Here is a 26,188-nt window from a genome sequence, read left to right on the forward strand (position 1 = left end):
GTTGACTTGTTGTGGTGTATAGTGTCCACACGAAAAAGAGCCAGTGCCCATTGGAATCAGAACTCCAGGAGCTGCCCAGTGGCCAGACCAGTGCCTGCTGCCCTCATGCAGAGGGGTGTTGGCTGCGTGGAGTCCAGCAGCCTTTTCGTAGTCGCTGCAATTTGTTTCGGACTTGATTTTGCAAAGACTTGTACTGAATGATACATTTCCTTTTGCAGTATTTCCACAATGACAGAGTTCAAGGTGTGATTGTCAATGTCATATTTAGTTTTCTGAAAACCTTTTCTTCCTCATAGTGTTTAAAACAGCGTTTGAGGCCAGTCTGATAATGGCATTTTCTTTCTTCTTTTTGAGATACTCTCAAATGGAAAAAATCTTTATATTTTAAATTACATGTAATCTTTATACACGTGTGTACATTCCTGTGTATGTGTGCACACACAATTGAATACTTATTAATTTGAATGTAAGATTCATTTAGGTATAAAGTTTTGGGAAGCAGATGTGGCTCACAGGAAGCAGATGTGGCTCGTGATAAAGTCTCCACCTACCATATGGGAAGACCTGGGTTCAATCCCTGGGGCCTCCTGGTGAAAAAGAAAGAGAAAACATGCCTGCACGGCAAGCCAGTGTCCATGTGGCCAGCCAAGTCCCTGTGCGGTAAACCAGGTGCGCGTGTAAGTGCCCATGTGGCAAGCCGAATGCCCGCACCAGTGCAGGCGCGGCGAGCTGAGTGCCTGCACGGTGACCCAATGCCTGTGCAAGTGAGTCATGCAGCAAGTTGTTGACACAGCAAAAGAGACAAAAGGGAGAGTCAAGGTGAAACACAACAGAAACTGGAAACTGAAGTGGCCCGCAAGTGACAGGGAACCTGTCTCCACATCCGAGGTCCTCAGGACCGAATCCCCATGAACACGAGAGGTGAAAGATGAGAAGACAAACAGAGAAGTAGATACAGAAGATCACACAGTGAATGGGCACAGGCAGCAAAAACAGCAGGGCAGGGGGAGGGAGGGGAGAAGATATTTTTAAAAAGTAAAAATAATAGTTTTAATATTAGAGCATTTTGTTACTTGGAATGTTTATAATTAGTAAGAAAATTCAAAAGGAAAAACGAATCAGGTTTCCCTTCTATGTCTAGATGGAAATAATAGCAGGTGATATTGTTAAAAATTAGCCTATATTTTAATTATTTCAAAGAAGTTGTTATTTTATTAAAAATAGTTAAAAGCAGAAAAGATTAAGAGTCATCATATAAGAACAACAAATAATATTTCCATTTAAGAGGACTTTAAAAAGTAATTCTTATTGAAAACTTTCCTTTGTTGCTTGTTAGTGGTACTTTTTCTGTTCTGTTTTACTATTAAGATGTCAATAGTCTAGTAGGTCCACAGATTTTCTATAACCTGATTATATTTTCCCACTGGAAACAGTTGGTGATAGAGGGCATAGTCTTTAATAGAATTTGTGTAAAATTAAATTATACAAGCATCAATAAACATAACTCAGAGGGAGTAAATCAGCTTGGTGTGTTTGTGGCTGTGGCGGCGTCAGCGTTTGCAGGGGCAGATGCGAGGTTTAAGGCAGTCGCTGGATTCTGCCCGAGGAGCAGCTGCGCAGGCTCTGCAGAGTGGTACACGCAGTGGCCTTTGCCCCCAGTCACAGGACAGGCGACTTCCTCTGACCGTAACTGAGAACATGCTTGATACTGCAAGCCGGGAGCCAGGAACTTCTCGCTTCACACCTCTCCCAAGAGGGCCTTCCCCAAGTAGGAGGTTAGCAAGGAACGGCCCGCGTCAGTGGAGACCACGAGACGGCACAAGCCTGGTGGCGACGGAGGGCAGCCGCACCCGCACGCTGGTGCTGAATGGCTTTCCCTGCATCACCTTGTGTCAGCTCTCTGTGTGTGTGGCACCATTCCTGGGCAGGCTGCACTTTATTTTGCACTGGGCAGCTCTCCTTACGGGGCGCACTCCTTGCGCGTGGGGCTCCCCTACATGGGGGACACCCCTGCGTGGCAGGGCACTCCTTGCGCACGTCCACACTGCGCGTGGGCCAGCTGCACACGGGTCAAGGAGGCCCGGGGTTTGAACCGCGGACCTCCCATGTGGTAGACGGACGCCCTAACCACTGGGCCAAGTCCACTTCCCTACATAGTTCTTTAATATTTTCAAAAGGAGAGTGGCCTGGTGATTCTGGTTAATAAGTTGAATGCAAAGAGGAAACTCTTTTCACTATAATGGCATCATAGTCAAGAGATGATCTTTAATTAATCTTCAATTATTCCTTATTTTGAAGGTGCATTCTCAAGCTAGTGGAAACAATACCAGTTTGATTCCACCAAGAAAAACCCAGTCTTCAACTCCCAAAGTTAGAAAAAGCGTCACCAGTCGGGTTCACGAAGCAGTGAAGGCCATTGCCCTGTGTCACAACGTGACCCCAGTGTATGAGAGCCGAGCCGGCAGCGGCGGGGACAGCGAGTGCACCGAGGCGGACCGCGACTTCGGCGACGAGAGCCGCACCTACCAGGCCTCCAGCCCGGACGAGGTGAGCCGGCGGCCTCGGGCCTCGGGCCTCGGGCCTCGGGCCTCGGGGCTGTCCCACAGCCGCAAGGCGAGGGCGTCTGTGCCTTTCCTCTGGGCTCAAAAGCTGTGATTTTCGGTTCCTTTGGGGGCTGGGGGGGCAGGTTTGTTTTCAGTTTTAATGCTGCTTTAGCTGCAGGCCAGAATGCCCCCACCCACCTTAACAGCCTACGTGTTCGGGGGGGCAGGGGGAGGCCTCTCAGAGGCACAGCTGGTCCTCACGGCGGTCGTCGCGGGAAGTACATGAAAGGAGGGCGCGTGAGGAGGATGAGCGGTGGTTCTGAGTCCCACCAAGTCAGGTTCGATGAAGCGGGAACGCTGTGAGGGCTGTGCCGCCCGCCTTGGCCTCACTGCAAATGAATCCTCAGGGGGGCATGTTAAACTTCTAGTCGTTTTGCCAGAATTTAGAGTCAACATATTTATTTCAAGTGAGAATTAAGATATACATGATTTTTAAAATCTAAGACAGAAGTGATAAATTAGTCATATTTAACTTTGCATCATTCTTTGATTTTTATATTGGTAAAAGCCATTATTTAAATAATTGGCATAGTTACTATACTGTCTTAGTGTATTTTATATATAGTTTTTTAACACTCTATCTCCTAAAATTTCTTCAAATAATTCAGTAAAAAAAAAAAAACCATACCTTCAATCCATGTTAAAAAAAAATCAGACCTAATGTTTTAAAAAGGAGAGTGAGTCTGATGATTCTGATTAATGATTTTAGTGCAAATGGAAGACTCCTTTCCCTGCAGTGGCATCTCAGTAAGAGGCAAGCAGCAGCCTCGCTCCCCTTGGGATGGCTGGAGTTAGACGCACCGCCACCAGTAACAGATTCAGCTGTTACTTTAAAATGTAGCGGGAAGCGGACTTGGCTCAACGGATAGAGCATCCGCCTACCACATGGGAGGGCCAGGGTTCAAACCCAGGGCCTCCTGACCTGTGTGGAGCTGGCACACGTGCAGAGCTGATGTGTGCAAGGAGTGCCGTGCCACACAGGGGTGTCCACCACCTGTGTAGGGGAGCCCCACGTGTAAGGAGTACGCCCCATAAGGAGAGCCACCCAGCGTGAAAAAAGCGCAGCCTGCCCAGGAATGGCACCGCACACACGAATAGCTGATGGAGCAAGATGACGCAACAAAAAGAGACACAGATTCCCCATACCACTGACAAGAATACAAGCAGACACAGAAGAACACACAGCAAATGAACATGGAGAGCAGACAACTGGGTGGGGGGGGGGATGATGGGCAGGGAAGGAGAGAGAAATTTAAAAAATTAAAATCTTTAAAAGAAAAAGTTACGTATGCTAGTAGCAGGTATAGCTCAAAAGTTGAGCACATGTTTCCCATGTCCGATGTCCCAGGTTCAGTTCCTGGTACCTCCTAAAAAACCAGTGTTAGGAAATGAGCCTTGTGAGTAATACCCAAAACAAATTTGTAACCCAAGGAAGAGGGAAATAAAGGAATGCTTGCAGCATTGAAAGGGAACTTTTCTGTCTCCAGATATATGTGGTGGTCCCTGAGTGTGGAAAACAACTTTTACTTTAAGTTTGCCAAAAAAGGCTGGTAGGAGGGTATTTTTATCTCGTGCATCCTCTACAAGCAGGAAAGTTCCTCTTCTGGATAGATAGTTCAGGAGTAATCAATAATATCCTTGCCCTTTTCCACAAAGGCTGATTGTGAATCTGTCCTGATGTTAGTTAGCAAAAGCAACCAGCTTTCCCAGAGGTGCTGCTCGTGTCCTTCTCTGCCGACCTGGGGACCACTGTCCTGTAAGGGGGTTCCTAATCCTTTCTGCACATGAGATCGGGTTCTAGCTCTTTTCCTTTTGGTTTGTCTTTTTCTTTATATGTGCGGGTTTTAGCTCTTTTCCTTTTGGTTTGTCTTTTTCTTTATATGTGCTAGTGCTTCAGTTCCAGGAATGCTGATTCGGTAGGTCTGGTTTGGGGCTGGACATCTCTGAATTTTGAAAATACGCTAAGTTGCATCCATATTTGAGAGCCCTGAGTCTGACAAGTTGTGCTTTAAGGATACAAGTCAAGCTCGGTGGTACATTGTCTCCCACGGGTATCTGGCTTCTCCACAGCCCATGTGGCTCTCTGTGCTTTTCCACAGTGATGCGGGTTCTAAGGAGAAACCCCTAAACAGGCTGGCAGATCAGAGGTATTTTATGGCAGTGTAAGCGTAGTTTTATTTTTGAATCTTTAGCTCTATAGGCATGTCCTCTTTTTGCTTAGTCAGGATGCTCTCTTACTCTAGCCAAAATAAACCAATTTAGAAATTATGATGACATGCCATTAGCAACAGCCAAATAGCTGGGAAAGATTTTAAAAAATACTTGGGAAGCTCACATCTCCTTTCAGTTGTCCTGTCACCTCCAACTCAGTACCGAGCATCAGCACTTCTTACTCCATGTGCCTGCTGCCCTCTCATCTCCCACGTACTTGTCAGAAATCCCAGCTCCGTCCTTCACCCCCGTCCGAGGAGCCCTGCTCTGCCAAGTCTTCCTCGAGAGCCCTCTCCAGTCCCCCGTGGGCCCTCGTGCCTGCAGCCACGCACTCTCCTCTCGAGCTCTGCTCTCAAGACCAGCGCCTCCCGCCCAGCACCCTCCCTCAGCAGAGCCCTGCCTGCCCGCGCCCTGGCAGAGCCGCGCTCTGGCAGCTTCCAGGTGCTCTGCTGCTCGGTTCCGGAGACCTCCCTCTTCCCCCATGCCTTTGTCCAGCGACTGCCCACTGGGAATATTATTCTTGATACATAAGCAACAAATAATTGTGGGTACGTGCGGTTTGGGCGGGTACCTCCTATGGATGGGAGAACAAGAATTTTTCCTTTTTTCTAATACTAATTATGTTATTCTTCAAAAATTTTATAGCAACATCATCCCTTTTGTAATTAGAGTATTTTTTCTCAGTTTTTATTATTCAACTGAAAGGAGTAAAAGTGCTGAAGAGAGAGAAGTAGCTCCAAGCCTGCTTCATCTTTAGTTACTGTAATCTTCATCAGTTTTTCTATTCTGAGAACTCCTCTTGTGCTTTTTGATGGTAACGTACCCCTTAGTTGACTTGTCTCTCCATTTGTTACTTCTGTGCAGGAATATCTTTTCATTCATACAGCACGTTCTTTGAGGAAAGGGACCGTGTTTCATACTTTCTTTAACTCTTAGACTTATTTTGGAGGTATGTGTAAGCATTTGCCGACTGCCTGAGCCTCAGCTGTAAGATAGAGATGGTAAAGAGAGCAGTCGAGGAAAGCTGGAAGGAAGGAATAGAAGTGTGGTTGTTCCATACCTGAAAATAAATCTAAGAAGAATATGAGGGCTTACTACCACGTCTAAGTGTCCTTTCTTAGAAATTCAAATAGGAGCTAGGATCCTGTAGTTCACCAATGCCCTGTCCTGGGTAGAAGGTATTTATTTGCCTTATTTGAAGGAACTCAGTGAGATTATGGTGAAGAAATTAAGTTCCTTCTTATGAATCACATTGCCATTTCCTCTTTTCAGAGGAAGCCGAGGCAAAGTTCGATGAGTTGCAGTGTGAGAAACTGTCGAGAAGCTCCAGAATGTGATTTAATGTAATTGAATCATAGTACAGACGGGAAAACTCTAAGACCTGAGTTCCACCTGTCCTGGGGCATTCACTGCCAGTAGCTGACTTCTTATTTGATTAATATACAAGATTTGTGATTTGTGTCTTTTTTTTTTTTTTAAAGATTTATTTTTATTTTTTTCTCTCCCCTTCCCTGCCCACCCCAGTTGTCTGCTGTGTCCATTCACTTGTGTTCTTCTGTGTCCGCTTGCACTTTTGTCAGCGGCACCAGAAATCTGTGTTTCTTTTTGTTGTGTCGTCTTGCTGCGTCAGCTCTCGGTGTGTGCGGCACCACTCCTGGGCTTTCACATGGGGCGGCTCTCCTTACAGGGTGCACTCCTTGCTCATGGGGCTCCCCTATGCAGGGGGCACCCCTGCATGGCAAGGCACTCCTTGTGCACATTAGCACTGCACGTGGGCCAGCTCACCACATGGGTCAGGTGGCCCTGGGTTTGAACCGTGGACCTCCCATGTGGTAGCCGGACACTGTATCAATTAGACCAAATCTGCTTCCCTGATTTGTGTCTTGATCAGTTCACAGGTTTTGTTGACCAGTAAGGATGTAGAAATTTTTGGAAACCAAACTCGGTATGACTTTTGGAGTGAGTGAGTGAGTGTGTATGTGTATGTGGTTATAGGAAGGGTAGAGAAAATGCATAATTCCAAAATCATTGGAAAACTGGGGGCTCTAAAGCGATGAGGTGAGTGGCTCAAGTTTGTACATTGCCACCTTCTTAGCACTCCATGGTAAGTTGTTGAGAACAAATCCAGGCCATCTGTAGCTGTTCTTATGAAAGGTTAGACACATTGTTTTTCATATCATCCTGGAAATCCTCAGAAATGCTGTGTAATTATATATTGAAAAAGAAGTATTTATTGATTATATACTGCAAAAGAAATATTTATTTTATTTCCTACTCATCAGCATGGGAAACTTTGACCATCGATTTTTCCCAAGGAAAATTTTATTGAAAGTTAGAAAAATATAATAATATACATTTATCGCATTGCCTGCCAAAAATAAATGAGTTTTACTCAAAGCACATATGATTTTTATGGTTAATTTTTTATATAATTCGTAATACTTTTTAAACCTTAAATTAGGAATTCACTATAGAGAGAGCTTTCATAGATTCAAAGATTATTAAGAACTTAGAGGAATTTAACATAGAAAATGTTAAATCTTTTTTTTTAACTTGTTTAAAATTTCATCCTACTTTGGAAATTGGACAATGATTAAAAGTAGCAAAGCATTAAATAACCTTTCAAAAAATTCCTAGAACGTATTTTAAATCTGAAAATGGAAAGAAGAGACTTCATAATTTTTCAAGAACTCTATCAATGCAGTGTTTGCAGATCCCTGAAGCCTAAGGAAAATAATCTATATGTTCATTATTTAGCTTATTGAACTCACTGCCGGTAGGCTGACAGATGACAGCAATGTTTCCCAATCACCAAAGTACCGTTTTAAAAGCATTTTTTATTGAATAAAGTGCTTGGACTATTGCACCCTGGAGCTTTATTTAGGCAAATGGTTCAATTGATGTTTTCTGTTTAACCCCAGCTTTGACCTGTTACAAGGGATGTGGTTAATAAGCAACATTATCAGTTACCAGACGGGCTGGTTTTAGGGGCCCTGCGTCGACACATGGTTCTGCGGCCCCTGGTGGCTTGTGGCTCCTGTGTCTTAGCTTTAGAGAGAAGGCAGCTTAGTGAGTAGAGCTTTCTGACTGAGTCTCTCCTACCACAGCTGCTGTGCTTCATAAGGCAAGCAGCTTGATTTTCATTTTCCTGAAAATGGAGAGGATCCTTTACCTTGCCTGTGTGCATACACAAATGAATTTCTATTATGCAAATAACGGACTCCTGAGGAAATTAATTCTGAATCTTTAAAGGCCATGTACGGGTATAGGCCTTACGCAGATTCAGTGCTGTGTCATTTGTGGCAGGGTTGATGATACTGTGACAGTAGAAAGTCATATATCAGAGTGTGAGTGACTGATTTCACATTCTTGATGTGGAGCCCACTTATTTCTTGTGATAAGTGACCAATACTTCATTTTCTCTACAGGAGCAGAAAGTTTCACCTGCCTATCACTTTGTCTCTACAGCCTGAGCATGTAGGCTCCATCTTAGCAAACAGTGAATGCCCCCTGGAAAGTCATTGACAGAATTAAAATCAACTAAGTCCAGTTGTTATAAGTGTATATTTAATGCATTTGGAGAAAGTCAGTATGAAACTAATGCCATGAACACTCATAAAAGGATCTAAGCGAAGTGGGTAGAGCTGAAGAGCAGAAGTCATGCACTCATGGTACACGCGTGGCATACAGGAACCTGTAGAGACCTCTGGCCCTTTTGGGCCAAAAGAGTGATGGGCCTCGATTGCTGATAATTGCTTACTCCTGTAAACTAGTTCTTTATTAGTTACGTTCTTTTCCATCACTTCTCCCCATCTCCCCCCATTCTTCATGGTCACATTCTTTTTCACAGGTAAACTATATTTAAATATGTTTTCAAGTTGTGTGTAGCATCGCCTCAGTCAGGCATTTGTATGCAAGAAACAACTAAAATTAACAACCAACCACAGGGTGATGGTTTGAAAACAGAAATGAGAGGTCCTTAATGGCATTGCTTTTGATTTACAGGAGTAAGCTTTAATGTATGAGGCATGCTGTATTTTTTTCGTTCATTTTATCGTGTGTGCCTATTGAAGCAAGACTAATTGTGGTGCTTTGTCAATAGCTTTGTAAGGAGCACACCATTGTCAGTGGCAACCTTCGAGGCCAATAGACAATCAACGCTATACACCCTGTCTTTGAAAATTGATTGGCAGTTTTTCCAGATGATCAAATTGCATTTTATGTTAATAATTCTATTACATTGTAATGATTGTTGCAATAACCATAGTCGAAAATGATGAAATACCAACAATTAAATGATGGTTTATAAAGTACATTGTATAAATGTATATTTTGAGCACAGTTTGGAGTTTCAAGTATGTAATTGCTAATGGGATAAAGGAAACTTCTTCCAAGCTTTCCAAGAAGAGCAGCACAGAAATTATTAAAAATACTTGATAATGGAATTACAGTGAAAAGTTAACAATAAAATTTTACAGCACATTATATTTCTTCTCATCCTATATGGTTCACAGATGTACTGGCTGCCCCATGCAGGACATTTAGTGTGAAAGTGTATGTTTGTGTATGTGTAAATTGCCTATGACCAGGTGTTACCAAGTCGCCTATCAATGCAATTTAGCTCAGGCTCCCACTTAAATATAATTTTTAAATTCACATTTTAGTTATTTTTAATTAAATTTAAATTCTGGGTTATCTTTTTACATTTCGTAGGCAATAACTCAGTAAGTGCTGCCCTATTACACAACACACGACTACGTCCAAGGGAAGCCTTGCCGGGTTCCCAGGCGGTGATGTCACCTGCACTCTCACTCAGAGTGGCCAGAGGACGCAGAAGAGGCTTGCTCTCCTTCCCTGCTCTTTCTCCTCAAGGGGAAGTTAGCAGCCGTGTGTTGCCTGCTCGTCGGATACATTTCAAGTCAGCTGAAGGCCTGAAAATTCTCACCTGCCCCTAGTACCTTTCTTCTTACATGTATCATAATAGAAATGATAACATGTAGTATACAGTGCAACCAAATTCAGAAAGTGATCACCTAAGAGAAACCACAGTAAAGCCAGGGTCAAGATCCAAAGGGGTCTTTGTGCAGATCACGGGGTCTGCTCTGCAGACTGCACCCCTCTCTCATTCAGAAGTTTCACAGTGACAGCAAGACAGACAGGCTCGCCCCAGGTCAGCTGAGTGTCAGGAGAATGCACTGCAACTGAAACTCGTGGGAGGGTGGCTCAGAAAGAAGAAATGAGTATAAGCTAAAAATAAAGGATGTGAAGAAAGGAAGCTAAAGGAAACCATAAAAAGAAATGATTAAGAAAGCAATGAATTCGAAAGCACATTCCTTGACAGGTGAATAAAATGGAAAACATTGCCAAAAGTAAATAGTACAAATCTGTGACTACAAACCAAGTTAACACACATAAAGTTAGGCATGTGAAAGTGTGCAATAAACAAATAGGCTTCATGTTTTATCAGAGAATATTTTTTTTTTTTTTTTTTTTTTTTTTAAAGATGTATTTATTTATTTAATTCCCCCCCTCCCCTGGTTGTCTGTTCTTGGTGTCTATTTGCTGCGTCTTGTTTCTTTGTCCGCTTCTGTTGTCGTCAGTGGCACGGGAAGTGTGGGCGGCGCCATTCCTGGACAGGCTGCTCTTTCTTTTCACGCTGGGCGGCTCTCCTCACGGGCGCACTCCTTGCGCGTGGGGCTCCCCCACGCGGGGGACACCCTTTGCGTGGCACAGCACTCCTTGCGCGCATCAGCACTGCGCATGGCCAGCTCCACACGGGTCAAGGAGGCCCGGGGTTTGAACCGCGGACCTCCCATATGGTAGACGGACGCCCTAACCACTGGGCCAAAGTCCGTTTCCCTATCAGAGAAAAACACAACCTCAATGCTAATATTCTTGAAAGCCTCAACAACAAAAAAAAACTTTCTAAAATGTATAAATTTAAAAATTAGCAAAGTTGAATATAAAGAAATCTATAAAACCTGAATAGACCAGAAAAGAAATTTTAAAAGCCATCAAAAACAGTTTTGGACAGGTAGTTTTATTAGTTTTTTTGAGCTACAAATGAATTCCACACTATAAAAACTTTTCAGAAGCAAGAAGAAATTTCCAAAGCCTTCTAATTCATTTTATGAAACAAACTTATCCAAAATTCTAACATCTTAACCAAGATAACAGAAACACACTGATGAATGGAGATGCAGAAATCTTTAATAAATAATGGCAAGAAATCAAACTTGATTTATATATAAAATTTATAAGTATGAACAACATATTAAAATATATTAATAATACATCAAAACCAAGCAGTAATTTTCCTTGGAATATAAGAATTATTCAATACTAGAAAACATTAAATGGCTTTTTATCTATAGTTTAAAAATCCTTTATTAATCTCATTTCCAATAGACACTTTAAAGAAAAGCATTTAAGTTAAAATACCTGATCAAAAGATATGCAAATGCATTCACATGCTCAAATCCTTTAGGTGAAAATCAGTACTTACCATCATGACAAGTAAACCAGCAAAGTGGTTCACAGGGTCAAAAGAGAATAGGGTTATATGTTTCTAGATATCAGTGATTTCAGGTCTTTCCTCAGGCCATGTCTCTTAAGAGTCTTTGAAATGGCCTAAAGGTACCTCAGATCCTTTATCTAGAAAAGAAATTTGACTTCTAATTAAAAACCTTCCCACAGAGAAAACTTCAGGCCCAGTTGTACCACATATTTAATGAAGAAATAATGCCAATTTTATACAAAGTCTTCCAGAGAATAAAAAAGGAAGAAACAGTTCTCACTTCATTTTGTAAGGTGAGTGTTGCACCGATATCAAAATTTAAATTATTATAAGAAACTACTGATGGGTGTCTTTTACAAAATAGATATAAAAATCTATTACAAAATATTAGCATATCAAATCCAACAATATATAAAAAAGGGTAATGCATCAAGACCAAGTGGGTCTTACATCATGAATGCAAGGTTCACTCAACAGCTGTAAATCGTGTAATTTACCTGATTCAGCATATTAGAGGGAAATTCCATACACTCATTTTTAAAGAGAAAAAAAATCCTGATTTTAAAAAATACTTTTTGGTAAGCCAGGAATAAAGTAGAACTTCTTCAACCTAATAAAGGGCATGTATTAAAAATCCTGCAGGTAACATGATAATGGTAGAAAACTAGGTAAGTTCCTTTTACTATTTAGATCGAGGGAAATATGTCCACTCTCATCACACCTATTCAGTATTGTACTAAAATTCCTGGCTGGAGCAATAAGTCAAAGAAATAGAAATAAAAGGCATACATATTGGAAAGGAAGAAATAAAACTGTAGTTTTTTTCAGAGATGACATGATTGCCACCTTAGGAAATCCCAAGTGACCTACCAAAGAAATACTAGTATATTAAGTGGCTTTACCAAGATTATACATTATGGTGCTCATATGCAAAAATCACTTGTGTTTTTAGGTAATACCAATGATCAATTAGAAATTTAAAGTTTAAAGTGTACCATTTGCAAAGCACTAAAAAGCCATGAAATACTTAGGGATACATCTAGCTAAATATGTATAAGTTTTGTATGCTGGAAACTGTAAAACGGTGAAGAGAAACCAAAGATGTTCTAACTCTAGTAAGAGGTATATCATATTCATGGATTGGAACACTCAATTTTACAAAGATGTCAACTATTTTTCACGAAGATCCCAGGAAATTCAATGGAAAGAGGATGATCCTTTAAATAAATGGTGCCCAGAACTATGCTAAAAGAGAGCCTTGACCAAGATCTCCTGACATAGGCAAAAATCATCTCAAAATGGGTCGTATGGGAAACGGACTTGGCCTAGTGGTTAGGGCGTCCATCTACCACATGGGAGGTCCACGGTTCAAACCCCGGGCCTCCTTGACCCGTGTGGAGCTGGCCCACGTGCAGTGCTGATGCACGCAAGGAGTGCCCTGCCACACAGGGGTGTCCCCACGTAGGGGAGCCCCACGCACAAGGAGTGCGCCCTGTAAGGAGAGCCGCCCAGCGCGAAAGAAAGTGCAGCCTACCCAGGAAAGGCGCCGCACACATGGAGAGCTGACACAGCAAGATGACGCAACAAAAAGAAACACAGATTCCCATGCCGCTGACAACAACAGAAGCGGACAAAGAAACAAGACGCAGCAAATAGACACAGAGAAAAGACAACCGGGGTGGGACAGGGGGAGGGGAGAGAAATAAATAAATAAATCTTAAAAAAAAAAAAAAAAAGGTGGTACAAAGCCTATAAATGTAATATTTCCAGAAGAAAACATAGGAGAAAACCTTGTAGCTTTGGGTTAGTTAGATGATGACAATTGTAAACAAAAAAAAATGATAAATTGGACTTCATCAGAGTAAAATCTGTGCACTTGGAAACTGGTAAGAAGATGAAGACAAGCCATGGACTTGTAGAAAATATTTGCAAAACATATCTGATAAATGACTGATAAGTGGAATATATAAAGAATTCTCAAAACTCAATAAGAAAACAAAGGCCCAATTTAAAAATTGGCAAAAGATATGAACAAATAGACCAACAAAGAGAGAGGGATATTGGCTGTATTGAGTCATAAAAGTCATGACTTGTGGCATTTAAAATAGAGTATTAAGATACACGGCACTTGGTAGGGTACTATAGCATGTACATTAGGAGATGATGTAAATGATGTTGGTGTATTGCTCTAAGGTCCTTAGAAAACAGGTAGAAGTGCCTTGTATATATTATATATATCAAGGATTCATGGTGGTAGCACTGGGGCAACCACTAAACAAATAGTAAAAATATCTACTTAGTAGTTAATAGATGGGAAGAGGGGTGTAGAATAACGAGAAATACCCATTAGTCGAAAAGAAGGTATACAAGGAGAGAAAAAGAAAATAAGATACATTGAAACAAATGGTAAATCCAATGTACTTACAGTGAAATGTTGAAGGCTTTTCCTCGTGATCTGGAGAAAGCCCTCAGAGAATGGTCTGCCCTCACCACTTCTACTCAACATTGATTCGAGATCCTAGCCTGTACAGTAAGACAAGTAAAAGTAAAAGTGAATTAAGTTTGGAAAGGAAGACATGGAACTGTCATTAGTCACAAATGACGTGGGAGCTTATGTGGAAAATCCAGAAGAATCCTGTAGATGAATTATTAGAATTAATAAGTTACTTGAGCAGGGTTACAGATGCTAGGTCTGATAGAGAAAATTCTATTGTCTTTCTGTACACCAGCAGCAAACTTAGAAAGTGAAATGTCTAAGAAGTTACTGCTTATATATACCATTTGAAAAGTTCATAGGAAAATTTATCAAAGGATATGCAAGACTTCTACCCAACAAACTACAAAGTGTCCTTCAGAGAAATGGTGGACAGATTACATAAAGGGTGGGAAGTGCCCTGGGTGTCGTTTAGAAGACACACCTTACGGAGAACCCTGGATGTGACTGGCAGTGCTGCCTGGCAGTGGGGAGGGGATGGTCTTGTTCTGAAACAATGCTGACCATCGGCCAGTTTACCCAGGGCTGGAATACAGAACAGCGAAGCCTCTGAGGAACATAGGAGAATGTCTTCATAACCTTCAAGTAAGCAAAGATTTCTTAAATAGGCTACAGAAAAATAACTTAAAAGATTAATAAATTGGAATTTATTAAAATTACCAATTTCTGTTCATCCAAAGATAGCAAAAGGAAAAGGCAGACCCATCAGCTTGGAAAAGATATTTGCATTTTATTTATTGAAAATAAGAAATATGTACTGAAAATGAGATTTTCAAATGGCCAGAAAATCATGAAAATATATGTAGCCTCCTTTGCAATTAGGGAAGTGCAAATTAAAACCACAGTGAGTGGCTGGGATTTAAACAATTGTGAATGCCAAATGTAGACAAAGGTGGGGACCCATGGATATTCTTGTACTCTACTGGGGGAAGTGGCAATTGATGGAAGTATTTTGGAAAACTGCTTGGTAGTGTCTCCTTAAGTTGGTGATTGCAGACCCCTGCCCTGCTCCCAGGTGCACACCAGGAGAATGGTGCATGCCTGCCCTGGGTGCTCAGGTGGTGCTCCCAGCAGCAGCTCTTGTGAGGCACTGACACTGGAACGGCCACCTGTCCACCAGCAATCACGTGGATGAACTGTATTCAGTCCAACATGGAATAACATGGACAGACCTCACAGACATCATATTGAAGAAAAGAAGTTGAACACAGTAATGTATCATCTTTACATAACTTCAAAATCAGGAGAAATTCACATAGTGTTAGAGGCCAAGATGATGCTCTCCTTTGGGAAGAGACAGTTGTGAATGGAAAGCAGCAAGGGAAGCTGCTGGTCCTGGGAAGGTGTTCTGTTTTTTTTTCACAGAGATCCACACATTAGAATTTTTCATTGAGTTTTGCAATTTGCACAGACTTACCTCGGAAATAAGGGTGGGTTTTGTTTCAGATCACCTCAATAAAGCAAATATCACAATAAGGCAAGTCACACAAATGTTTCGGTTTCTCAGTGCATATAAAAGTTAGGTTTACACTATAGTATATTAAGTGTACAATAGCATTGTGTGTACACATACAATGTACACGCCTTAGTTATAATGTGACACAGACACAGGCAGTGAGCACATGCTGTTAGAAAAACGAGGCCAGAAGACTTACTCGATGCGGGGTTGTCACAAACCTTCAATTTATTAAGAACTCAGTATCTGCGAGGTACAATAAACATGCAGCACAATAAAACCAGGTATGCCTATAGTTCATTAATTTTTTTTCCATGTTTGTTCTACTTCAATTAAAAAAAATACTGCTAACCTGGAAAATCTCAGGAATTTGGCACCCTGTCGGTGGACCTTCCTTTGGAATGTATGCTCTCCAGTGTATCAGAGTCAGGTTTATTTATAATTTCCTTACATGTGGCTCTTCTGCCCCTTTTATTTGACCCTAATTAGCACTATACTTGTAAATTTTATGTTCCAGAGACTTAAATTGTCAGTCTGTTCATATGCCAGTTGAGCCCTGCTACTCCCCAGTTCATTGGGTTCACCGAGGACAATTAACAAGGAGATGATGATGGACAATGCCCATCCCCAAAAAACAGTATCTACAACTGCACACAAGACAGTTCCATCCACCTGCCCCATGCGATCTCAGCCTTCTCTCAGTCAGCAGCAGTGGGCATCACCATTCCCAAATCCTCAAAATTGGGGAATGTACAGTGGACTAAAGTCGACATTATTATTCTATTATAGATTTATTATTATTCTAGTAACTGAAGAGCTTGTATCGTTGATATAGAGGCAGTGGTCACCAGAGCTGGTGAGGGGAGGGAGAGGGAAGAATGGGTGTAACATGGGGCATTTTTGGGACATTGGAATTGTCCTGCATGGCATTGCAGTGATGGACACAGGCCATTATACATTTTGTCAAGACCTATAAAATGTGCAGAGCGAAGTGTAAACTATAAACTCTAGACCATAGTTAGTAGCTGTGCTTCAATATGTGTTCATCAATTGTGACAAATCTACCACACTAGTTACAGACGTTGATGGGGAAAATGTGGAAGGGCAAGGATGGGGCATGTGGGAAATCCCTGTATTCGACATAACATTTATGTAATCTAAAGCTTTTTTAAAAATAAAAAAAATTTTTAAAAAGGGGCACTAAAAATGCTAGCAGTAGGGCAAAATTAGAAGAATGAGCTCAGCAAAAAATATTTTGTCTAGTATGTATCTTCTTACTTTGTCTGCAGAGGGGCTCAAAGCAGCAGAGTCCAGAACAATGAGCCCCACCCCCAGACTGCAGCTTCTGACACCTCCTCCAACAGAAGAAACCAGGGCTCCTTGGAGAAAGGACTGGTCTAGGACTGGGGCAGGAAATACACAGGGTGTGTCTGGAGCATCTTACAGTGCCAGAAAGTAAGGGCATGCTAAATCCACCCCCACCCCCATCCACCCACCCATCTGTCTTCCCTCTCACCCGTGGAGGCTCGTCAGAGGGCCCAGGAGCCAAAGGAAAGAAGGTCAATGACCAAAGCTTGAACCATTTGAGCAACAAAATAAATTGTATCAGGTTATAACCCAGAGTATGAAATATATATTATTGAGCCCATACTGATGTAAATAAATGGTCGAGTACATGAATGAGACAAGACATGTCTCCTATGAAGAATTCCAAAATAACTTATGTAGCTTGTCCACTCCCAAGGTGGTGGAGTGGAGCCCCCCACTCCTCTCGTGAGGGCAGCTCACAGGGCCTTCCTCCAGGAAGGCAGCGCGGGAAGGGGGCAGCCAGAGCCTCTTTCCAGGGAGACCCCGGCAGGCCCAGCAGCGAGAAGCTCCGGGGACAGCTGGAGCCAGGAGGAGAGTGGGCTCGTGACCGCTGTGGTCGTCCTTCCAAAGCTCAGAACCCGCCTGGGTCAGGAGAAAGGCCACAGAGATCCACAGGGGCCGTTCTAGAAGACACCTGACCCGAACGCCTGGAAACTGTCAAGGGCGTCAAAACCAGGGGGTCTGAGCCAACAGAGACCTGTGTGGGGTCCTGGGCAGGTCCTGGGACAGGAAACGGACTCCAAGGAAAAGCAGGGGAGGGGGATTCAAATAAAGTATGGATTTCAGACCAAACAAAATTAAAGAAACAATCTAGTATTATCTTAAGGTTTTATTGACAGAAAACATAATACTACCAAATAATTCAGAATTAAAAGTGTGCATGCTTTAGTACTGGTTTAAGTTTTTTCTATAATATTTGGTATGTAATTTAGTATTTTATCTTGTCACTTTTTGGAAAAAATTTTTTGGAATACAGGGTAATTGCAGAGGTAGCATGATTTCAAATCTCACTATGCATCATTCAGTGATATTTCCTTAGGATAAGAAGCAAAAACTCTACATGTATGTTTTTCTTTAACTTTTGTCTTCATGAAATTGAAATAATATTAAAATAGGGGAGAAAGATGCTTTTCAGGGCACATATTTCATCTTGATTAGACATAATACATCCTAGCAAGAACTGAAATCTTGAACTCCCATTTTACTCAAATCTGGTTAGTTCTTTGCTAGAATATTCTTCATGGTTTGGTTTCTTCAGTATAAGGAAGCATGAAACTTTTTTGATTGACTGTCAGCAAAGTTTGAGATTGATATTGGTGATTAGAAAATAAAGGGAGAGGAATAAACATACCTAGCACTGTTCAGTATAGAAATTGCTTCTTAAAGATACGTAAACTTTCCTCCAAAAGTGTTTAAATTGAAAATAAAACTTTACCTGGGTTTATTCAAGTGTGAGTTAAGAAAATGGGAACACTGAACAAGTCAAATAAGGTATGATGTTAGTACTTTCCATTGTCAGTGTTTTCCATTTCATTTTTTCTTCGCCTACCTTGTTCCACTTAGAGAAAACCAAACACCTATCGCGGTTTCTCTTCTCTGTGTAAAGAAAATTACCCAAGGGAAGCCCCAAATGTCTTATCTAGTCACTGATATTTCACTAACAATCTGACTTGATGAAAACCCATGATTTCTTTATTTAAAAGGCAAGTCAACACCATCCTTCAGCCTTATTTACATATCCTCTATTTTTCTTATGCAACATGAAAGGATTTAAAGATATTAACCTAGAAAGAAGCACTTGAACAGTATTTCAATTTGATTTTTAGCCAGAAGTTAGGCTCGCACTCCTGGGGTTTAGTTACACTGGTGTGGCCACGATGCCGTAAGTGAGCCTAAAATAATTACACAACCGAAGCAAGTACTGTGATCGCTTCTGCACCTACAGGACCTCACACAGTGACCCACTGGCTCAACTAATCTACCTCTTGTTTGCTTGATACTTCTTTTGGCTGATAATGCATTTTTTATGTAAAGAAAAGATTTCAAGGCAAATTAGCAGTATTAACAGATATATTTCTTAAGTTCAGAACCCCAAGTTTTATTGAACTAGCTGTTCCGCTCCATTTCCAGGATCTGGGTGCATAAGATGTGCTCAATAAACATGCCATTTGTCCTTTTGCTCTTGTCCAAAGGATTCTGTTCAATTTTCCACTTTTGTTTTCAATTTCAGCGAAAGAATGTTAGTTTTCAAGAAACATTGGTGTTGTGCTTGTACCCAGATATACATAAGTAAGCAATAAAATCGTGATCTCTGTGTCATGGGACTTAGACAACTGAATGTAGAAGTGTGGACTTTAATAAGTGCAGCGAAGGAAAGAGAATGGTTCCAAAGGGAATGTGGTAGGTAGGACTAGAAGACGATAGCACTCCCAGCCCAGGCCTGAGGGTGTCGCCCAAGGCGGACGTCCCGCCAAGACCCTGACCCCGAGACTCGTTCCACCCGGTGGGCAGTGCACATGCTTTAGAAAGTACGTTTTTTAATTGCTTAAATATCTTTGGGAGGAAAAGTCAAACTGTGACTGCCTTTTAAATCTTGTCTCCATTTAATATCCCAGAGGCAGGCTGTGTCCAGGGGCCTTCCAGACCACCCCGTGGAGGCCCCCAGCTGGAGGGGCTCATGGAGAGGTTCCCCTCGCGCCCCAGGCAGGGAGGGAGGTGCTACCCCACTCCGGGGAGGAAATCCGCATCTGCACCATGGAGATGATCTCTTTCGGTTAGGAAGCCAGATCGTAGGAATGACTAATAAATAGGTATTAATTCAGCAGCTAATAATCTAACAGTTAAACATAGCCTCATCCCATTGTTTACATTTGTACTTACTTGCTTATAGACTGATTCAGAAGGGTTTAATTTTATATTATTAAAAAAAAAAAACTGTCCTACAATAAGCAAGTTGCAGTAGAACAGTAATTAAAGCATCTTTTCTTGTAAAAAAAAATTCCAATACTCTTATATATATATGGTTGGGATTATGTGGTTACTCCTGAAATGATTACTGATTAAAAACAGTTGTGTGGAATGCTGGACTAGGTAGAAGAAGCTGAACTTATTTCAGTTATAGGCTGCTAACTCTAGTGGATTATGAGGTCAAGCCTAAAATAAGCTAAACAGTAAACAGATGTGAGTCACCAAATATAGACCCTAAGGCCAGGCTCTTTGGGACTCAAATGAGGCGACAGCATAGTATCAGAAAAACACAATTTGCAGGTCAAAATGTAATAGTAATCTTTCACTGTATAAATTGAAAATGAGCCTTGGTAGTATTGTATCGTTGGCTGCTTATAGAGAAACTTTATTAGAATAAAATGTATAGACAGTTTTACTTTGTTTTTACATTTTAAATGGTGTTGCAAAAATGTTAATTTGTTCCCCTGTAGATGTGCTCTCATTTCTCTTGACATCTGTATATCTTTCTTCAGTACTACCATTTGAAACATACTGCTAATGGCCTAAACTACAGTAGTGTATTCTCTGTGGCATGATTTTAGAGTCTCAGTGAACTTCAGTGTCTTTGTAATGTCCTGGAAAGTCAGAGAATGCCGAGTGCTAATTTCAGTTTCACTGGTGACTCACGGTTTACCATTTATCTTGTTTCTAGAATCTCCCAGTTGTAAGTGCCCTTAGAAGAGGTGATCTCATCTCACCTCTAGCCCAGTCCTGGAATACCAATATCCAGACCATTGGTAGATGTCACTCTTGCTGTGTGGCAGACGTCCCCGGCGTCCAGCGGTGCACGAACACCACTTGGACGAGCCCGAGCCGTGTGGTCAGGAGCTCGACCGGGCTCACTTGAAGCTCGTGATCACAGGGTCTCAGGAGATGCAGCTTCCCTAGAACTCCTCCAGGCAGTGCCCCGCAGACCTCTGTGTGGCCGGCCAAGCAGCCTGCATGTCCCCCAAGCCTGGTGGCCTCAACACAGCTGGACTTCTGAAGGAGTGGGCAGAGCCCCGGCCAGCAAGGCCTCGCCTCATGGGCACCTCACCCCTTCTCCTGGGAGGGGTGTTAGTGCTGCCCCGGAAGGGCATGTGGGGGCGGCTGTGATGGCTCTGTCTGCAGGTGCCTGGTGGGCATCATCGAGGCCTGGCGTCCCCGCAAAAGGATGGTCCCCCCTCCCTCAGCTCGCAGTGGTGCACGGTGGGGGTGCCCTCGCCAGCCCTTCGGCCAGCCGCCCTCTGGCCTCCTTCATTTGTTGGTGAGAAACCCATTTCTCCAGTCAGAGGTCATTGTCCTTCTGTCTGTACTTGGTTCTCACTTCCTGAGCCAGTCCCAAGTGGACGGCCCAAACCCAAGGCGTGTGTGGTGCACAGGCATGATCCTGGCCTGGCCGGTGCAGATTCGGGAGACCCAAGGCCACCCCCTGCAAGATGGGGGCCCCAAGACCCCTCAGTTTCACCAGTTGTCTAGAAGGACTCAAGCCACTGGAAGCGGTTAGACTCAGGATTACGGTTCATTACAGTGAAAGGATACAGACTAACACCGGCCGAGGCCAGTCCAGGAGAGGTGGCCATGCAGCCTGCTGGGCGCCGTGTCACTGTGGAGTATGGGCCACACTGAGGCCTCCAGCACCAGCCCTGCTCCACGCGGAGGGGCTGCCCGCACGGGCACGTGGACATGGCTGACCCCTGCACGTCCGGCCTTCGTCTCCAGCACCCCCAGAGGTTGAGGGGATGCTCACGGCCAGGGCCCTCTGACCCATGGTCAGCATTTCCTCCCACGTGGCCGAGGGCCCAGGTGGTCAAAGGAAGGACAGGCAGCGTCATGAGCGTGATTACTGCAGGGTCTGAGGGAGGTGACGGAGGTCTCCGAAGAAGTAAGTGACGCCCTGGGTAAGGCCTGAAGCAAGCGCAGGGGAGCCCGTGGCGCCGGGGCGCTAGGGGCGCTGGGGCAGCCTGCGGAGCTGGGGGCCCAGGGCGCTGGGGGAGTCCAGGGAAGCTGGGGAGCCAGGGGAGCGGGTGCCTGTGGGGAGCGGCAGGCTCCGCAGGTGGGCTGGCTGTCCTGGGACGTGCTGGGAGGTGGGTGTGGCCATGGGGTGCTGCCCGGCAGGCACAGCGGCCACGGGTCTCCAGGCAGGTTGTGAAAGCCCCCCACGCCCCCCCTGCAGCAAGGCAGCGGGGGAAGGGCTTAAAAAGGGAGTGCTGCTCGAAAGGGGTGGTGTGGTTGTGGTGGAGAGCACCGGAGAAGCGGGCGGGTGCAGGGACGGCGGCGGGTCGTGGAGGGCATGGGGAGACGGGCAGGTGCACAAACCGGCCGGCAAGATGGGGCGAGAGCTGGGGGAAGATGATGTGGGGCGGGAGGGACCATGGCCCGTCCAGCGGGCTCCCGGCCCCAGGAGGAGGCGGGGGCTGAGGACGAGGGGACAGCCGGGGAGCTTGGAGCCAGGGCCCCTTCCCGCCCTGGGCCTCGCGGCAGCCCCCGGGTGAAGGCTCCAGTGTTCGGTGTCTTGACCCTGAGGCGATAGGACGCTCTTCAGACAGACCCTTGCTTGTCTCGGTCACCAAGAGCAGTAAACCTTGTTTTAACTAATTAACTTGTAATAGGACATTGCTTTTAAAGACAAACTTCAATTTTTCAGAAAACACTTATCATAAAAGTACTATTCATAAGTTATCTTTAAAATGATTCTGCTTAGGGTTTTAAAATTTTAACAGCGAACTACATAATAAGTGGTTACATGTAAGATTGGCTCTGACTTTAGGCACTGGCCGTGTGCCACCTCGGTCCACGCGCCACCGCGGTCCACACGCCACTGGGCCATGTTGTCTCTGCGCCGCGGGGCGGCAGGGCTCAGAGACGGCGCTCGTGGGGTGCATGGCACTCAGGCCGCCTGCTTGCTTTGCTCTTTTGTCTCCTTTAAATTTTAAATATTACCTGTAAGAACATTAACTGTAAAGTTAACTGGTCACAGGAGTCTCTTATTTAGGAAAAAAAGTCATGATAAAAATGAAAGCTTCAGGTTGTTTACTCTTTAATGGAATTGCCTTGAGAAGTCACACAGCTTATCCCCCTGCTTCCAAGACTGCTGGGTCTTTGTTCTGTTCTAGATTTTAAAATCTAGATTGTCTCCATAGTCAATAGCGATCTTTATTTTAAAAACTAATGTCAGGGACTTTTTGTCATATTGCATATTGTTTATCTGCAAAATATTATTTGAAAGTGTCCACTTGACACGACTAAAGCACTTCTCGGCGCCAGGTGTTCCTGCATTTGCCGTGTCTGGTAAGCTTTCAGGTCTCCGGCTGTCGTTTGGCTTCTGTGAAGCTTCTACCCGTCTTCCCCATGAAGCGAATCCCCCAGCCCTCTGCTGCCCCCTCCAGTGCCCCCCGCGGCCCCCCAGCCCTCCACTGCCCCCCTCTGTTGACCCCAGCCCTCCGTTGAGCACACAGTGACCCCCCTTGCTCCCTGCAGGTCGCCCTGGTGCAGTGGACACAGAGTGCCGGCCTCACGCTGGTGAGCAGGGACCTGACGTCTATGCAGCTGCGGACCCCCGGCGGGCAGCTGCTCACCTACTGCGTGCTGCAGACGTTCCCCTTCACGTCCGAGAGCAAGCGGATGGGCATCATCGTGAAGGCAGGTGGCGGCCTGGCTGCGCTCCCCGGGGGCTGCCGACCTGCGCTGGCCTGGCTGCGGGGCCCCCGCTCTCTCCACAGGCGGCGGCTGACAAACGTTTTGCCCAAGAAAAGTCAGCGTCGGAGTTACCCGTTCTTAAGTACAATGAGCTTGTGACGGTTTTTCAGAAAATCTAAACTAATTTATAGCTGAGAAACTAGTGTGTCTCTAAGGTGGGGATGTAAAGTAACTCTCCTGCACCTCGTGAGGCAGAATAAATCAAGGGTGCTATTCATTCATTCATTTTTGAAATGAGCTGAAGCTGTTTTGTTTTATCAGCATACTAAGCCAAAGAGTTGACTGTAACAATGTTTTCTGACCATAAAATGGCTAAAATTTGCTCCTGTTAGCTTCTTTTTAACAGACAAAAGCATGTCTTATAAGTTGGCTGAACAGGGAAGCGTGAGGTCAGGCCATGAGAACTGGACGTCCTGGGGGCCAGGGCACGCGGCCGAATGACCCTGCGCCCTTTCACTTTGTGTCAGGATGAGTCCACTGCCGAGATCACGTTCTACCTGAAAGGCGCCGACGCGGTGATGGCGCCCATCGTGCAGTACAACGACTGGCTGGAGGAGGAGGTAAGGGGTCGTGGGCATGTTCGGGGCGCGCAGCCACTGCGGGAGAACGGCCACTGGCGTCCCTGGAGTAGGCTGAGCTACCAAAATTCAAACCATGGTACACATAGATTTCCAAAGACGGCATTGTTTTCCCATAAAATTATTTTAAATGATTACACATCTTCCCAGTTTCCTATGCCAACAAGGATGGGAGTACTGTTTAATTATATAATTAATTATATAAAAATTATTTTTGTGTAGCTATTTAAAAGTAGCTCCTTATGAAGACTGTATTGCAAATAATAGGGAAAAATAGTAAGCATTGTAACCATTCAATACAGAATTCTGAAATAATGTCAAATATATAAACAAGGTTAAATTTTTATTATGTTTATCTTGTAGACTAAATTATATGCTAATTTGTTCATAGCATTTATTTTAAAAAAGAAAAATATAAATTTAGCCATTTCATCCTATATTTCAGCAAATTCTCTCTAAAAACCACTAACGTTTGTGTTAGGCTCATGAGATTATCTTCTCTGTTTCTTAGTTTCCATATTAATATGCAGTGGAATCTGCCGTTCTGGGCGTGGCGGCAGCTCCTGGCGTCCTGCGGCTCCCTCTTCCCGCCGTGCCTCCCGCAGGGCACTTTGGGTTCACCAGGGACAGGAACGCATTAAACGCCCTGAAGAACTAGTAAAGTATCATAAAAATTACTTTTGGTCATAATGATGTGCAATTAATTGTAAAATACTTGTTTAATTTATTTAGCCTTATAAGGTCAAATCAGTATATGTCTTGCAACAGACAAATAATGTCAGATTGCTTTTCACAAAGGTAACTTCTTATAAATCCTAGGTACATTTATTTTCTCAGCATTGTATTTTTTTTCCACAGAGAATTTTTTCAACCCACCACGGATGTTTTTGTATGTGTGAAAAAGTAACTTGTTGTAGTACTATTGCAGTGCAAAAGCCTTTCACTTTAGTGTACAGTGAGTCCCCAAAGTCAGATGCTTGACAATAAATTTTTATTTTCCAAATTAAAATGAAAAAACTTCTACTCATATAGCAGAAACCTGAAACGTAAGCAAATTGACTGTGAACAAACTTAAGCTAGTAATTTTCTAGAGAGGATAGGAGCTGGGTGATTTGCCTACCCACCTCTAAACACAAATTTGGATTCAGACCCCAGAAATGTTGTCAGTGAAGCAAGTAATTAAAATCAGAAGGCACAAGAGGGCAGCCTCCCTCCCGTGGGCGCAGCGCTCCTCCGGCGGGCGCAGGCCCCGTGGCCGTCTGCGTCTGCCCTTTGGGTCCTGTGCGTAGATGACTGCCCGTCAGTGAAAACGCAGGGTACTGCTGGCTCTGCCTCTCCAAGCCAAAGGACGCAGCAGCCCTCACCTGGACGGGCCCGAAGGGCCACCTCCCTCTGCCGGCCTGGAATCCAGGCCCTCGCTGTGCCGTAGCCCGTGCTCAGCCACGGGGCGCGTGCAGCGCGGCCAGCGCCTGGCTTCCCTGCGCCGCCGCGTCCTGTTAGCAGTCAGCCCAGTGTGGCGTGACCGAGCTCACCAGGTCTGCTTCCTTCTCACTGAGCAAAGCAGTGGCTGATGGATTTGGCTTGTCATGCATGTGCCGAAAGGCACGATGGCCTTAGCAAGCTGATGTTTTCCGGTGTGACATTGGAAAGAATGTTTTTAATTAAAAAGAGAGAGCGTGCCACCCTGCCCGTGTGTCATGATGACAATGTGGTCTGTGACATGGTCTGTGTCCCACACCACCTTTCCCAGGCAACTGCCTGCCTTGTCTTCCCACAGAGCCCCTGGACTTGGTGGGAGCTGGGCTAAGGCACGTCCTCCCTGTGTCAAGGGAGTGGTCTCCAGTGAGTTCTCTAGGTTAGCAACAGGAATGCCGAAGAGGCGAAACATGCTGGAGCTCAGGTTTGAAGTGGCCTGGGCAGTGGTCTCGCAGCTGAGCCCTGGCTGCGGTGCACACGGCCTGGACGTTGTGTCCTGGGCGTCCCTGTTGTGCACAGGCCACGAGCTCCTGGCGCCCCTTGTTCAGGGGCAGTATGGGTCAGTGTTCTCTGTGTGACCTTTCCTTGGTTTTTATGAAAACTTATCGCTCTCTGAAGTGCTGCCTTTGAAGGTCTGAGGCTCAGGCCTCCCCCGTGGCGCTGGCAGGCAGGCGGTATGGGGTTTGGCCTCCCCGAGGCCCTCGCCCCTGGCCATGGCCCCAGGCCCCCTCGCCTGCCCCTCCCAGCTCAGGCTGTGTCCTCGCCCGAGCCCGGCCCCCAGCCCCCTGGCCTGCCCCACAG

At 44.4% G+C, this 26,188-nt stretch overlaps 1 protein-coding gene across 7 annotated transcripts in view; it reads left to right on the forward strand.

Moving 5' to 3' along the window:
• The window catches only part of ATP9B (ATPase phospholipid transporting 9B (putative)), a 359,772-nt gene that overhangs the window by 293,042 nt on the left and 40,542 nt on the right, over window positions 1-26,188 (forward strand). For all 7 annotated transcript variants that reach the window (XM_071208595.1, XM_058277921.1, XM_071208596.1 and 4 more), the window contains 3 exons: window positions 2,299-2,547; window positions 23,115-23,276; window positions 23,801-23,893. In XM_071208595.1, the coding sequence (XP_071064696.1) occupies window positions 2,299-2,547; window positions 23,115-23,276; window positions 23,801-23,893 (504 nt within the window). The remainder of the gene's footprint in view (window positions 1-2,298; window positions 2,548-23,114; window positions 23,277-23,800; window positions 23,894-26,188) is intronic.

Source organism: Dasypus novemcinctus, chromosome 16, assembly GCF_030445035.2.
Source record: "Dasypus novemcinctus isolate mDasNov1 chromosome 16, mDasNov1.1.hap2, whole genome shotgun sequence".
Classification (NCBI taxonomy): Eukaryota; Metazoa; Chordata; class Mammalia; order Cingulata; family Dasypodidae; genus Dasypus; species Dasypus novemcinctus.